Source organism: Anser brachyrhynchus (genome assembly GCF_964034855.1).
Source record: "Anser brachyrhynchus genome assembly, chromosome: 1".
Classification (NCBI taxonomy): Eukaryota; Metazoa; Chordata; class Aves; order Anseriformes; family Anatidae; genus Anser; species Anser brachyrhynchus.
In genome coordinates, this window is record NC_137694.1 from 184,146,996 (window position 1) to 184,163,022 (window position 16,027).

Here is a 16,027-nt window from a genome sequence, read left to right on the forward strand (position 1 = left end):
CAAATAGCACCATTAAACTTAAATTACACGTAATGCTTCCTGCAGAAGTTTATCTCCTTATCAAAATGGGGAAAATTGTCCTTTTTAATGAACAAAGTAGGTTTCTTCCACACATGCAAATGGCATATATAAAAATCTTGTCATGGAAGGCAAAAGTTCACTCTCAGGTATTGTCAGAGGATTAACAGCTGCGTGAACTAAGCCTCAAATAATTAGCATAGCTAAATGTTCTCCATAACATGCCCTTCAGACAAAATCAGTTATTCCTACTATGCAGTACTTCAAGACATAGTCAGGAAGAAAAACTTCATGCACAACTGTCACTTCTTTGAAATAAGACAAAGAAGGCAATTTAAACAATGCTGTTAGCACTAATGCCTTTGGCTGAACATTTCTACAAAGCTATTACCAACTCTAAATATATTTAATATCTACTTTTTTTGTTATTTGCAAGTGTTCTAGCTAGAAAGGTTATTTATTATGCATCCCTCCCATTAGTTTGCCCTACAGAAAACTTGCACACAGGTTTTTTTGACCAAGACCATTTTACTAGTAACTACAACTATTATCAACAAATACAATTTGGATTATACATATTGGTTAGCCTAACTTTCATTATTGTAGAAAAATTCCAAATGTAAGTTTTCAGTCACTGTGTTTCAGTACCATTTCCAGTTCCGACACCCAATCTGGGTCATCTTCCTCGAAGTCCCTAAAAATAGATTTCAAAATGTTATTTTGCAAAATAATCCAACTTCATAAATATATATATATTTAAATTACACTATAACTAGGAGAAATACTGTTGAAAATCTCAGTGCAAGAGACTTATTTCCTGCACTACAGCAGTTAAGGAACCAGTAGGGGTTCCCTTTTGAATTTACCCAAGTAAGTTTTTATCAGAAGCAAAGAAACGTACACCAAGAAACTATATGCATTGGTATTAATGGCTTGCAGTTGAACTGCAGTAATACGTACTTAAGTAGTTCATGTCCCAGTGCCACCAAAATAAACAATGACATAGACTAAGGTTTTGAGATCCTAATACCCACCCCCAAAGCTACACACATCTGTAAAATACAACATTTCTGTTCAGAACATGTTGACATACTCTGCTTTTTCAAAAACAGGAAAAACTGGTCATGAACAGAAAAAGAACATAAAAATTGAAAAGTTTGTAAAAATATGTCTTCAATAAGTAGGTTTGAAAGTGATTTTATTGCACTATGCATGAAAGAGTAGGAAGATTAATACACAAATACAGCAAACATACCACTAGTGAGTGGTGTTGCTGTTGTTTATCTGATTTCAAGGTCAGAGTAGAAAGATGTTTCATGCAAGAAGGGTTTGCGCATTACTGTGGATATAACTTCATCTCCTACTTTCATTTTTGCAAAGTCACCAGCAAAAATAATCTGCTAATAACAAGCAACCTGTTTAATCTCAACATCATCAATAACTATAAACGTAGCAAAGAAAGTATTTAAGATACTAAAATGTAGTAACATTTGATATCATTATGTAAGAGAGAGATTAATTGAAAAAAATACTGCTGTTATTTAAGGGGATTTTCTTTTTGAAAAGTCACTTTAAGGAACTAAAGAAAGTGAAAATACAAGGATGTTATTTGGACATACGTGTCATCTTCATCAGATCGAGGCTCAAGTCTTTCAGAATCTATGACAATAGCTTCGTGTTCCCCATCTACTTCATCAGATGCTTCAGTTTCATCAGAAAGTGGACCTCTTAATGTATTTCCAGAAGCTTTGAAATGATAAAAATGAGCGTCACCAAAATCCTTAATTTTAGAAAAATAAAATTAGACTCACAAACACATGTCTTTCAAATTTGTCTCCAGTTTTTTGCAAATTCCAGTACAAGCTATTACCTAACTGGGGAGATAACTAATAAAACTGAAGTGGACACCAAGTATTCATGACTGCATTGATGCATATCTACATACTACTATTACCTTTTGCCATGCCATCTTACTATCCTGTCTTCAAAACAGGGCAGTACTGACTCAGTGATGGTGGATTACCTTATGGGGTTGCAGCCCCATTACTGCACCTCCCTAACACATACACTGTGCCGGATGGAGACTGTATGACTCTGCAGTCTCTGCATTTATGTCACAAACTCATTCAGCCTTCGAGCTGCAAGTGAAAGTCCTCCATAAAGAGATGTACAAAGACTGGAGATGTACAATCACTCAGGAATTCTTGGTTTAGATTTCTTTTTTTTTTTTTTTTTTTTTTTAAGTCCACTTTTCATTCGGTAAACAAAACAACAACAACAAAACAAAATGTGCATTCATGTTCATTTCACGAAAGACTATCTCCATACATAGGACCTATGTATCGTAAAGTCTCTATTGATAAACATATTTGCAAAAATGTTTGGGGATTTACCTGTTTTATAAATTGTGTATGTTTTAAATGCTAAGCTGACGTCTGTGTTACTGAGAAAATTCAGCAGGGTCCGAGGTGTTTCCTTGTTCCACTGCTTACGTGGCTTCTTTTCACTGTAGTTTATAACAGAGCCATCTAGGTATAAAATCATTAATAAATACTTCTTAGATGAAAAGGCATTAGCAGCACAAATTGCAAAGAACACATTTAAGAAAAAGAAAAAAAGGGAGAAAAGTTGCAGTCTGTAGCACCACTGGCCTCTCCTAACATACTTCAGTTGGCAACATCAAGAGGAAAGAGAATTAGAGATTGTAACATTGCCACTTTCTGTTATGAGGGAGCCAGCAGAAACCAAGACCTCATGTGAGGAGCCAGAGTCTCTGCAAGCTTAGTTGGTGTCTCTATAAAGCTCACAAAAAGGAGCCTGTGGCCATTTTTGTGCCTTTTAATAGCAGAACACCTAAATACATGCATTTTTCTGTCTTCTTTCACTGCCCTGGATATTATCATCATGTAAGATTTGCATCTCAAATCTCATCTGATTACTCAAATCTGTATTACTTATTTCGCTAGCATTTATGCATACGCATTTACTTAGAATACATCTCCAAAATCAAATGAAATAATTGTAACAATCTAATATGGTAGGGGTCAGTTTAAAACTGAGACATTTGTCAGAGGAAATCTCATATTAAACGTTCTTGTTAAAAGCTGTTAATACAGAAGAAGGAAGAATCTCTGCCTCACATCTGAGGTACATCATCAGTAGTTCTTGTCATTGGCATTATCTGTATATTAAATGACTACAGAAGTAGAGGCAGAGATGTTATATGCTCCCAAGAGAATGCTGTACTTGAAAGACCAGCAGCTGCATTCTGCATCAAATTAATTTTGGACAGTATCTTCAGCGTTACCCCCACAAATGGCATGTTAAGAGGAGGGTTGGTAGCATAACTTTTTAGTGATGATTACAGTTTTAGGGTTGCTAATGTTATCTCTGGCTTTGCAACCCTCCCGTCACCCAAGACCACTAAGAAATTGTTTGTCTCAAATGTATTTTTTCATCACAAACACTTCTGGAGCGTTGGTTAATAGAATATTTTAAAATTATTTTTACATCATTTTAATTATTACCTGTAAAGCTTTGGCTTTTAAAATTTGTGAAGAAGCACTGATATTACTTAAATTAAAGATGCATAAAAACACATTTAATTAAATCTTACTTTTAACCTCTTCAGATGTAAAACTGGCAGAAAGCAAGGAAGCATTTTCCAGGACATCCACTACGGTATTGAATGACCTCTTTTCCCATTTTCTCCTATGGGGATGTGACAAATCAGTAATTCCTGGGAGGACTTCAGAAGTTTCTGCTGTAATTGCAACAACAACAAGATGATGACCAGCATCTAACCTGTTTTTCATAGTCTGTTCAAACTAGTACTAAGAGTACAGCACTTCGTATTTGATTCTATGGCTATAAGTCAGTACCCCTTTTAATAAGTTCAGTAAAAGGGTGTAGAATAACCCCACGCATTTACTCCGTACGAAATGTTTTCAAACAATATTTTAACAGTTTGGCCAAGATTTATATTATTTTTAAATCTCAGATGAGCAGTAGGAGTCAATATATTAATTCCAGAAGTAGCAGGCAGTGGCGTGGTTTTATATATATGCTTTACCTGTTTAAGTGGCTGGATCAATGACATTTAAATGTCACTGCATAGAATGACATTCATAAGCCTTAAAACTGTAAGACTTACCCTCTGCATCAGTTTTCCTTTGCTCCCTTGTGCATTTATTCAAATCCTTAGAAATATTTTCACTTTTCAAGTTGCTGTGCTTGCTACTTTCATCTTTACTTTGCTTTAAAAGAATAAGGATCACATTAATTTTCATCTTTGTTGTCCAGAAAAACAAAGCAGTAATATTAGCATGGCATTAATTATTTTAGTTTTTCTACAAGAGAGCTGGACTAAGGATCTGAAAACTAAACTGCTGACGCCATGAAGGCAATGGCAAGTGCTACTGCACTACATCTATTATTACACTACATTTCTTGATGTGTCCCTTTCTTGACAGACAATTTTAGTTTTTGAAGCTAAGCACAAATGTAGTGATTTTTTTTTAAACATGTGAAAATAGTAGCAGAATCGAGGTAAATGAGTCATATTCCAAAAGAAAACAAGATGCACCCAAATATTAAGCTTCTCAGATTGACAAGCCCATTAAAAGAAAAAAAATTGCCCTCCTGGCAACACATTTTGAAAAATATACTCAGCTTGGCTGGGACACGCTGTGCTATAATCTATCCAGAAGTGATTTCTTGGTCATCTGTGACTTACTTCCCTTCACCTGAAATCTCACATGGGCACTAAAAACTAGTGAGAATTATGTCCAGACTGGACTGTTCCTACAGCAGCCTGTTCAAAATGTGTCCCAAAAGCAAAGAAAATGCACTATTTTATGCAGTATCCCAAAATTTAGAAAAACAAGAGAGGTGTGGGGTTTTTTGTTTGGTCTTTTTTTTTTTTTTTTTTTTTTTGATAGGGTTATAATGAAATCCACTTTGGAACTCAGCTAAATGTGGAAAACATCAAAATGTTACAAAGGTGTGAAACTGAAACTGCAACTGAACTTTGCAATTTGAGTGCAGATGACAGCTGACATACTGGTCTATGGTTTGGTTTAGCCTACTAAGTTTTCAAAATGCCTTTTTTTTTTTCTATAATACAGAACATTTTAAATTGCTAAAATGTAAATGTTATATTTATATCTGAATACTCACCTTACTTTCTTTCTTATTTGAGCTTCCACCAGCCGCAACACTACCTGACACATTAAGGGACAGATACAAGAGTTAGTACATTTGGCAAACATCTGTGGTAAGGTGATGTTTGAGAGGTATAACATCATTACCACTGAACCAGGTGACGAAAATTACTCATATGTCAACATATCTCAATCTCACCAGGGAGTCTCTCTACTATTCAGTTCCTCTGAACCTTTCTGCAGTAAAATAGTACTGCAAGTATGTACAGTTCCAGGTGCAGCTAAATTTATGCAGAAGAAAAAATAACAAATCCTCTATAAAAATTAAATAAGAAAAATAACTTGCTTCACCATATTCTGGGAAAGAAAGCCCTGGCATATTTAAAACAGATGCAACAACTAAAAGTTTTTCTTGTTTTAAAATTGTTAAGTTTAATTCTAGCAGAACTCTAAAACTTAAAAATGTATGTATTGCAGCTCTGCACTGTATTTCTGATGGACAGAAGCTAATGATGTACAGTACTCAGCTATGCCCAATTAAAAACCTTCTAATATGAAGCCTCATGTTGGAATGTAACATACACCCTTCAAGCATTTTCTATACAAGTTCAAGAATGTTACATTTTGAAATAACTAAAACTTGATTGCAGCATAATAATATTAATGTTTTATAGTTGTAATTAAGATCTTACAATTCCTAGGCGTTTTATCATTCCTGTATCAAGAAAAAGGTTGCTGACTTACCTTGTGGTCTCAGTGTCGTGCCTCCATGTTTCCTGGTTTCCTTTAATGTCTGCTTGAATTCGTCTGCCACCTGGAATATGTATGCAAAGACACTAGTACAGTACCATTCTAATCTTTCTCAAGTCATTGTATATGTTATTTGTTAAAAATGGACTTACTATACGAAATAATTGTGACAGCTAACAATGTCTAATTTTAGCGGCATCATGTCAATACTCAACTTTTCTTTTTAAAACAAATCCTTCCTACAAATATGTTTACGGCTTTTAGCATAGGACCTACACAACAGTACATTTCATTTGTTATATATACACTACCAAATTACAAAGTAAATCGATTTAGTATCTAAAATGCAGATACTATTGTTCAAATCCAGAGACAAAGATTATACCGTACCTCAGGAGGCAAACAGTTTTTGATAAATTTGGTCAAGCAACTTCTTGCAAGAATTGTACTGGCTGATGGACGATCCTTGGGATTTCTCTTAAACATCTGTTTTATTAGATATTGAAGTTCATAGGAATAGTGACACGGTAGTGGATTGTAGGATCCTCTGCAGATCTTTAGGATGAGGTGTTTCCAGCTTTTTGCTTGAAACTGCGTTAAAAATAAATGAACACTAGAGCACAGAGTTTAAGAATAAGGTGAGAAGAAACTGATGTAATTTAAGAGCACCTTTAATATTTACTATGCAAAAATGTGTGGTATGCATCTATGTAGGCTCTCTATAACCACACTGATTTAGATCCTCATTTGAGAATTTCAGGCCTGTAATTCAGAGGTGTGGAATAATGACCCTGTGTGAACACATCAGTAACTCCTTCATGTTTTTGAATGAAAAAATCTGGTTTTAGTTAAAACTATATGCAGACTGTGATCACAATACTTCTTGCAAGTAATAAGCTGTGTAACTGGTAAGAAGGTAGGGTTTACTACTATAAAGTTAGTATTGTTCAAATCTTATTTTTGTAGTAAGAAAAAAAAAAAAAAAAGAGATTAAAATTGGGTCATCTACTGTCCTCTACTTTGTGTGCTTGAAACCAGAAAGAAACTGCAAGAGTGAAACTGTAAGTCAGTGAAGATGCAGATTTTGATTCAAAAAAAAAATCAACATTATCTTGTGAAGGCACAAACATTCTCTTGCCAATCTGTAAGAGATAGCTTAGGCTATTACTTTTCCCAGCTGTTATCAGTCTTCACTGAGGAATTACTGCTATCAGGCACAAGTCACTGGACAACTGCAGTATCAGTGGGGACAGCTAAAACCACAGATGGCAACAACCTGAGCTAAAACGGCTGAGAACTTCTATCTCCATGCAGAAAGAGCGTTCTTACGGTAGACTCCATTGGCTCTGCAGCCAAGCATCCACGGTGCGCAGCAGCCTTTTACATCGCCTCAGACAGGCTATGCAAGAACAGATATGACCGTCGCATAAAAACAGATGCGTAACATTTCACTGCTGCCAAAAAGGAAAAGATGCTCCACTCCTTGACATCCCAGCTCTAAGCACTGCCTAAATAGCTGTGACACTGCCACAGACCTACTCAGGGTAACACACATCCACGCACATGTCCTTATTACTCAGTCACAGGCAGTATGAACTTCTAAACTCTTGTCCTGCTAGCAGTTGCAGCTGTAGAGAATCCTTGGCGAACACACAGGATTTCAAGGTATAGTAGTAACAATGAAATGAAACTGATGCTAACAAAAAAAGTAAGGCAAAATGACCTTAAATTAGGACAGCCCCTTTTTCTTGCCGAAACAACGTATCCTGATAAGGCCTCTCATGTTAGCCACGTGTCTGTATATAGAAGCCAGAGGAAATTACCACATAGGGAGCATGGCATCAGTGATGTAAACACAGCGTCCCAGAAATGACGGACCTATAGAACCATATATTCAGCTTCCCTTTGTTCCAGTACAACAGTGACTTGTTTGATTTGACTGGATAAGCAACAGGTTTATCAATTAATCACCGATGTGAAGCACCAAGCTGTTTATTACTTATTATATTTGCCTTATTATATTGACTTACTATATTTTTGCCTCCATCTTCTGGGATCACCTTGATCCCATAAAATGCAATGCTTGTTCCAACCTCCCTACAGCTATCTTGAACCAGTCTGGCACCCGCTGGACTTAGTAAGCCCCAGATCACCTCGCTGATATTTAAGAAAACCAAGCAAGCAAGAAAGAAAAAAAAAATGTTTTCTAAATATTTAGAAGAATGATTGTTTCACCGAAGGGTTCAACAGGTCCATGAGCTGCTGAAACACAGAAGGCACGTAACGGAGAACAGTTGGGAAGGGCAGAGCAGTACTTCCCTCTTTCAGAAGCAGTAGCAGCAGCAAATACATCAGTCAAATATGTAATTGGCTGTGAATCCATCAAATCCATCCATCAAATAGCAATTAGCTGCTATTTAAATTTTAAGGAATTCCAACAGTACTCTAATAGCAATAAAGCCATACTTACTGGATGTGTAAGAGTGCACAGCTCATACAGAATGCATCCCAGAGACCATATATCGCTGTAGGCATAGAGAAAGATGAGAGAAAATTGGAGCCAAAAATTAAAATTTAATAGCAAATAAAATAGCCCAGCAAAAGTCAAACCCACTATGTGTACACAATGGAATTAAGTAAACTAAAATAAATGCAAGTAATCATAAAAGTCAATACAATAATGTGTTTAGCCTCTCCAGTGGAAAGAATCTTGCTTATTTTAACCCACCCTACAGTAAATAGGGATGACTGTTGTACAATTGTAGTTGGCTTTTTATTCCCAGAACGTCTCCTAAGCAATTTGCTTTGATGATGTTTATCTCCTTCTGTACTGCAAAGCCTTTGTGCTACATGGCCCTAAACAACAGATGGCAGCCATGGGATCCTAATTCCGAGAGCTGGAATTCTAGCCCCTGCCAATAAGCATCCTCCTACTGGGAAACAATCATGTTCTTCCACAGCAAGCAAGTACTGCCACCTGCAAAAGAAGGAACTCGATGCTGTTCCTGTGAGAGAATCAGATCAATCTTAAGCACTAGAAGGCTCTCTTCTTCCCTGTGAAAATGAGTCATTTCGGAAATCAGATTCAGGTACAACTAGGGTACAGAACACATCCAGGGGAGGGGATATAAAAGGACACAGTAATTTGGAGTCTGTGTGGAAGCTGTGAACACGCTACTGCTAGGTTGCTCACAGAAGTTCTCACATAAGAACTGGAGTAACTGGGCTCTATAAATCTAAGAGTCATTGGTTCTGTATCCATTATCCCTGAATTATCAGGACAGGCAAGAAGAGCTTAAAAACAGGACGAGCCAAAAGAAACATACACGTATGTATATGTGCACGTACATACATGTATGTTTGTGTGTTTGAATGTGTGTATTTACTCTCACAAAAGCACAGGGACGTCTGGACACCTGGTTTTGAACTTCTAAGGCTTAGGTTACTGTACTTTCAGTTACCTAAGTAAAGAGGAACTAAGGCCTTTCCACCCAAAAAAAAAACCCTGAAGTTACCCTTTGCTCAGTTCGATACTTTCTCCAAACCAAATACAGATCAGCTACACAGCCAGATTTAAATAACAATAAAAAGACCTGTATCAGTCAGGCATTATCTGTGACCACTGAAAACATGAATACCTTTTGTTGTTGTATGGCATGCTCTCCCATATTTCTGGAGGTACGTAATAAGGAGTTCCCACATACGTGCAAGCATATGCCGCAGGACTATTGAAATGACAAAGAGAAGTCACATGAAATGTAATGCTTTAAAACATTTTGTACTACTTATATACGATACACAAAAAAAAAAAAAACTTTACACCACTGAGATCAGTGGAGATATCCACATACTGTGCAAGAAGACACGCAGATCCGAAATCTCCCAGTTTTACTTTTCCGTTCTGAGTGAGAAAGACGTTCTGCATTTCAACAGAAGAACAGTTTTACATACTTAGATTTTTTTAGAATATATCTATTTTTCTAGGAAATGTTTCTGCAGTTTGTATACAAAGAAAAGAAGAAGATGGTAATTTCTGATATTTTATATTTCCTTTTACTTGCTTCACCTAGTACTTCTAGACAAAAAAGTTAAGAACTACATTTTGTTTAAAGGCAAATGGAACAGTTATATAGGCCCAAAGCCACAGCATCAGTAGCAGAGAAAGAATCAGACCTTAGAAATGCCTTAATCTCAATGCTGTACTCAAAACCCTAAGGTCACAGTTTCTTCTGAATTTCTATTTTTCTGCTAGGAAATTGTAAGAAAAAAAAAAAAGCCAAGACATTTACAAACTGTTTACTCCATACACATTTTTCATGCTTCTGTTACTGTTTTATATTACCTGCAGCCTGCCACAAGCAATTGGTGCTATCAGCAGTGTGGATATGAAGGGTATAGCTATACTTAGATGATGTTTAAGGCCACGTTACATCATTCCATACACCCAGCAATTTCATCTACGTAATATTCTTTAGTTCAAATGAAGAATATAGCATGTAGCAGTAACAGGAATTTATGGAAGAGGGATTTGAACATTTGCATGCAGAAGAGCTTGTAAATGGCAAAAAAACTTGCACGCTTCACCTTGGATTTGATATCCCTGTGCAACACACGTTTATCATGAATGTGTTTCACACCCAGGCACATCTGCACAAACCAGTGAAGGATCTGAAAAGAGTAATGGAGAGTTATAATGGTTCAATACTGTATGTAATGATTACTTCACCAATAGACTAAAAAAAAAATAAAAAAATATGCACGTTCAGAATACCCGGCAGTTAGAAGTAACTCCAGCACAATGTCCTCCAGTTCCCATGAAAAGACTGAATTCTTTAAGGAAAAGCATAATTTAAACATGGCAGAAGGAATGCTTACTGCATCTTGAAAAATCTCATAATATATAACGATAACAAAGCTAGGGAGTCAGTACAGGGCACTCTCTGATGGTCATTATCACAGAATGGTTTGGGTGGGAAGGGACCTTAAAGACCATCCCATTCCAAACCCCTGCCATGGGCAGGGACACCTCCCACCAGACCAGGTTGCCCAAAGCCCCATCCAGCCTGGCCTTGAACACCTCCAGGGATGGGGCAGCCACAGCTTCTCTGGGAAACCTCTGCCAGTGCCTCACTACCCTCTGAGTGAAGAGTTTCTTACTTTTATCTAATCTAAACCTACCCTCTTTAGTTTGAAACCATTCCCCCTTGTCCTATCACTACACCTTCTGACAAAGAGTCCCTCCCCAGCTTTCCTGTAGGCCCCCTTTAGGTACTGGAAGGCCGCTGTAAGGTCTCCCCAGAGCCTTCTTCAGGCTGAACAACCCCAACCCTCTCTCCCCAACCCTCTCAGCCTGTCTTCAAAGGAGAGGCTCTCCAGCCCTTTGATCAACCTTGTGGCCTTCCTCTGAACTTGTTCTAATATGTATAATTATAAGCATGCCAATTACAATTCCATAGCAAATAAGCAGATTAAAAAGTCTTGCACTGAGATAATATATTGTTTTTAAAATGAAATGTATTATATTTAAATGTACAAAATAAAGTTCCTAGAGATACTTGGACAATCTAAGTATTACATCAGGTGAGGATTCTGCTCTTTTCATTTGAACTGAGATGATGCTTCTAAACGACAGGAAGTCATTTTCAATCACTACGGTGTAACTTTGAACCTTCTCTGAAGTAACTTTATAGCTTCTCTGATAAAAGGAGTTAATGCACGCTGAATGCTTCAAATGTTTTACTGCTACATATTTTATTTAGTCTCCTGGTTGTTTTCATTTATCTCATCAGAGGGCCTTATTTGCTTCCAATTTGCAGTACCTCTTAATGGGCTCTAACTTCTGACTGAACTTTGTGTTAAATTTTTCCTTGATTGCATAAATTTATGCATTCAAACCTGTCTGTATTTTTAACAGTCTGTGCATTTTGCAGATACAGACAGCAATTTTTTTCTTACTCCTTTTACAGTCCAGTACTTATCTTGTTCTGCTGGAAATTATCAAAGTAGTGTTTTTCTTCTATCTGTAAGTATCTTGTCTCATTTAAGGTGTTTGTATATCTATGGCTTGTTTTATGCGACATAGTATGTTTCAGTTTACATGAGGAAGGATTGCTAGGTCCTTGTTTCAAAACTATGTCTTTTCTTACCATGTCTTCAGGGAACAACTTTCCTCTTTGGTGCTTAATCTTTTGCATTAGATCTCCATCATCACAATACTCCATCACTATATACAGATGTCCATCAGCTAAATTTTAGGTAATTTAAGAATAATTAGTAATTTAATGAACAGGATAAATATATTATTGTTACTATAAAGCTCCAACTACATGCTATATATTATCTATTATAATAAAAATGTATTATAAACATGTGCTTTGTTTACAACATTTATGATAAACAACAAAAAAAGTAACATTGATCCCCAAGGAGTACGCAACTTTAAACAAATACAGATATTTTAAATTGTTATATTTACCTTCAAATGATTCCTTATAGGCAACAATATTTGGGTGCTTCATTTTAGCCAAAAGAATAGCTTCCTTCCTAGAGTTCTCTACATCAGATGAAGACTGCAAATTTAAGTACATTTATATAAAGGTTACTCTTGTAGATTTTCATATATACACATGATGGACCTCATTTCTTTTAAGAACTGTTCTTCAATTTACTTTTTTCAGTTATTTTAACAAGTCCTTTAGAAACTTGAAAACTCCATCATTTTTAATATAAGGGGTATTATTAATTAAAGACCTCTTCCTGGGTGTCTTCCTAGTTCAGTTAATGATTTACTATTTTAACAGCATAGAACTATGTAACAACAAACCAGCACACACTGACTTTGGAACATCTGACAGCTGTATTGTGTGAACTCAGTATAAAACCAAGCGCCCAGGTACTAACTTACTTTCAGCCTCACTAAATCCAGTGTCCCCCATTTTGTGATTTTTTTGGTTACCTAAATGCAGAGCAGGTAACCTGAATAACTGCTTTTCAACAATAACATAAGGCTAATTTCTTCCTTAGGTATTACAGATGAAATCTAGATTCTAGTGAAGTTGATGGGAATCCAGTCAAATACATCAGGGGAACAAGCATTTAATCCTATCACCACACAGTTTTTGAAACAGAACAGGTTTTACTATTATTGTGCATATCAAGTCAGACACATGTGCAGCCTAGCTATATCCCATGCAGATGCCTAATAAACAGAACTCTCAGCAACCGTGTTCAGAGTTTCCAAACTGTACTGAGAGTTATGTTTGTTTGTTTGTTTTTAACGTGGATAGGGAGGTGATGCGTTTGTAACACTTACCATAGGAAGTCTTATTTCCTTCATTGCGTACTTCTGGTCAGTAATTTTGTGATGAACTAGGAGAGCTCTCCCAAAGGATCCCTCTCCTAATACCTTCAGTACTTTGTATCCTTCCATTTTTATAAACTTAGGTTCAACGCTTCCTTTCAAACATTCTATTTCACAGGATTATCTTCTAAACTTTGTCACGAACTTGATTCATTTTTTTGACTTTTGTCATTAATACAACCTGCATGAGAAAAAAAAAAATAGGAGCAGATGATAAATGTGGTATATTGGTACCTACAACTGTTCAGCATTATCATAATACAGTTCTCATCACTGTTACCACGACTGATGAGCACTTCAGGAAATTCAATTCAAAGCAATCTTTTTGTTCCCTGTGCTTCCACAGATAATGCCAAACAAATCATAGAGGCATAATAATGTACACGATAAACTTCAGGCTTTCGGAGACGATTCTCACCCAAACCTGCAAGAAACTGGATTGCGTACTGCTGGAAAAGGCTGATGGTGCACACATGCAAAGACCCCTACGACTGGCAGATGCACAGAGCGTGCAGTCTGCTTAAAATGTAGGTATTTTTAGCTTTCTATCTATGTTTCAAATATTACTTTGCATACATAGCAGCACTCACAGCTTAAACGGCTTGATGAATTGTTTTCAAGAGGAGCATCTCAGGGCACACGGGGGGTTCCCGGTGGTTTCAGTACCTGCAGTCACGGCCTCGCTGCTTGGGTGAGGGGGAGCCGAAGCCTCCGGGGGGACCCGGGGGAGCCCCGAGGGGACCAGGCGGCGCCGAGGCCGGGCCCCGCGGCTGCAGGGTTGGGGCCAGGGCCGGGTGGGCCGTGAAGGCGAAACGGCCGCGGCCAGGCTCTGGGAAAGGCCCCGGCCCCGATCCCGGCCCCGGTCCCAGCCTCTGAGGCGGAGCCGCCTGGGCAAGGCGGGGCCCGGCCGCGGCGGCGTGTGGGGTGTTGGGGGTCTGAGCTGTGGGGTGTTTGGGGTCTGAGCTGTGGGATGTCGGGGTCTGAGCTGCGGGGTGTTGGGGTCTGAGCTGGGGGGTGGTCGGGTCTGAGCTGTGGGGTGTTCGGGGTCTGAGCTGTGGGGTGTTCGGGGTCTGAGCTGTGGGATGTTGGGGTCTGAGCTGTGGGGTGTTGGGGTCTGAGCTGCGGGGTGTTGGGGTCTGAGCTGTGGGGTGGGACCGGGGAGCTCCTCGGAGCAAGGAGGGGGGCTGAGACCCGGCGTTGGTTGACAATGAGCTGCTCCAGATAGCACCGGGCCCCCGCTGGTGCCTTCGGAGTCTCTTAGGAGTCTGTTGCGTAAAAGCCAAGAGAAAAGACTAACAATGGAGGGAATAAATAAGTAAATAATATAATAAATAAACGTAGAGTTTGGGAAAGGACTAACAAAAGTGGATCTAAAGCCATTTACAAAGCGTAGAATTTCCTGGTAGTTCTGTGCACTGGAGTTTTATTTTGTTTCCAGCACTGGGTAAAACATTACCTCTTTAGAGTGCTCCAGAACCGTTCAAAAAAATAAATATGTCACCCCAAGCCTCACTTGGTGCAGTCGCAGTCAAAGCACTAAATAGACCAGAACTGATGTGATGCAGATGTGACACAACGCCTGATCCTGTGAGGCAGCAACGTTGAATGCTCCAGAGCCAAGAACCATCAGCACCAGCTTATACCGTGTCCTGACTGGGAACTGTCTGCTTCAGCATCACACCCTGTAGTCATGAAGTTCCCTCAGTGGGTGCTTGCACTTCCTTGGCAGTGATCAGGAGAGGTCCCTGAAGAAAATGTAGCACAACAGTACACATCTAACAAGAACCCAGGCTTGGAATGAACAGAAGCATGTCTTTTCTGCAAATAGAAGGCCCTTTCTGGATGTAAAAAAACATGTCTTTTTAGGACTGAAGGCTAAATGTAAAATATTTCATGATATTTTGCTTTGACAGCTCACTTTCAAAAATCAACTAATTTACTAAAATAATTTACTCAAGTAATCTACCTGGACTTTTCCAAAGCATTTGACGCTGTCCCATATGACATCCTTGTCTCTAATTCGGAGAGACAAGGATTTGACAGATGGACCACTTGGTGGGTAAGGAATTGGCTGGATGGTCTCACTCAGAGTTGTGATCAACAGCTTGACGTCCAGGTGGAGACCAGTGACAAGTGACATTCCTCAGGGGTCAGTATTGGGACCGGTGCTTTGTTGGCAACATGGACAGTGGGGTCGCGTGCACCCTCAGCAAGTTTGCTGATGACACCAAGCTGAGTGGTGCAGCTGACATGTTGGAGGGAAGGGATGGCATCTGGAGGGACCTGGACAGGCTAGAGAGGTGGGCCTATGAGAACCTAATGAGGTTCAACAAGGCCAAGTGCAAGGTCCTGCACCTGGGCAATCCCAAGCACAAACACAGGCTGGGCAGAGAATGGATTGAGAGCAACCCTGAGGAGAAGGACCTGGGGATTCTGGTGGATGAAAAGCTTGAAATGAGCCAGCAGCATGCACTTGCAGCCCAGAAAGCCAACCATATCCTAGGCTGCATGGAAAGAAGCATGACCATCAGGCCAAAGGAGGTGATTGTCACCCTCTACTCTGTGCTCCTGAGACCCCACCTGGAGTACTGTGTTCAGCTCTAGGGTCCCTAACATAAGAACATGGACCAGAGGAGGGTCACAAAGATGATCAGAGGGCTGGAGCACCTCACCTACAAAGACAGGAGTTGGGGTTCCTCAGCCTGAAGAAGGCTCTGGGGAGACCTTATAGCAGCCT

General features: G+C 38.8%; 1 protein-coding gene across 3 annotated transcripts; it reads right to left on the minus strand.

The window, feature by feature from the left end:
* Positions 1 to 36: 36 nt before the first annotated feature.
* NEK3 (NIMA related kinase 3) lies at positions 37 to 14,166 on the minus strand. 3 transcript variants are annotated; one of them, XM_080598805.1, is made up of 16 exons: positions 13,957 to 14,165; positions 13,243 to 13,471; positions 12,406 to 12,499; positions 12,077 to 12,174; positions 10,515 to 10,598; positions 9,782 to 9,849; positions 9,569 to 9,655; positions 8,401 to 8,455; positions 6,321 to 6,521; positions 5,925 to 5,994; positions 5,197 to 5,240; positions 4,172 to 4,274; positions 3,635 to 3,781; positions 2,412 to 2,546; positions 1,638 to 1,764; positions 37 to 712 (listed from the first exon to the last, which is right to left on the minus strand). In XM_080598805.1, exons 2-16 carry the CDS (start codon positions 13,357 to 13,359, stop codon positions 646 to 648), a joined length of 1,497 nt encoding a protein of 498 aa, XP_080454931.1. In that variant the 5' UTR covers positions 13,360 to 13,471; positions 13,957 to 14,165; the 3' UTR covers positions 37 to 645. The 3 variants fall into 3 exon arrangements, with proteins under 3 accessions (XP_080454931.1, XP_080454930.1, XP_080454932.1); XM_080598804.1 differs by having other exon boundaries at positions 13,881 to 14,165; XM_080598806.1 differs by having other exon boundaries at positions 527 to 712; positions 3,635 to 3,778; positions 13,881 to 14,166.
* Between the last annotated feature and the right edge of the window lie 1,861 nt (positions 14,167 to 16,027).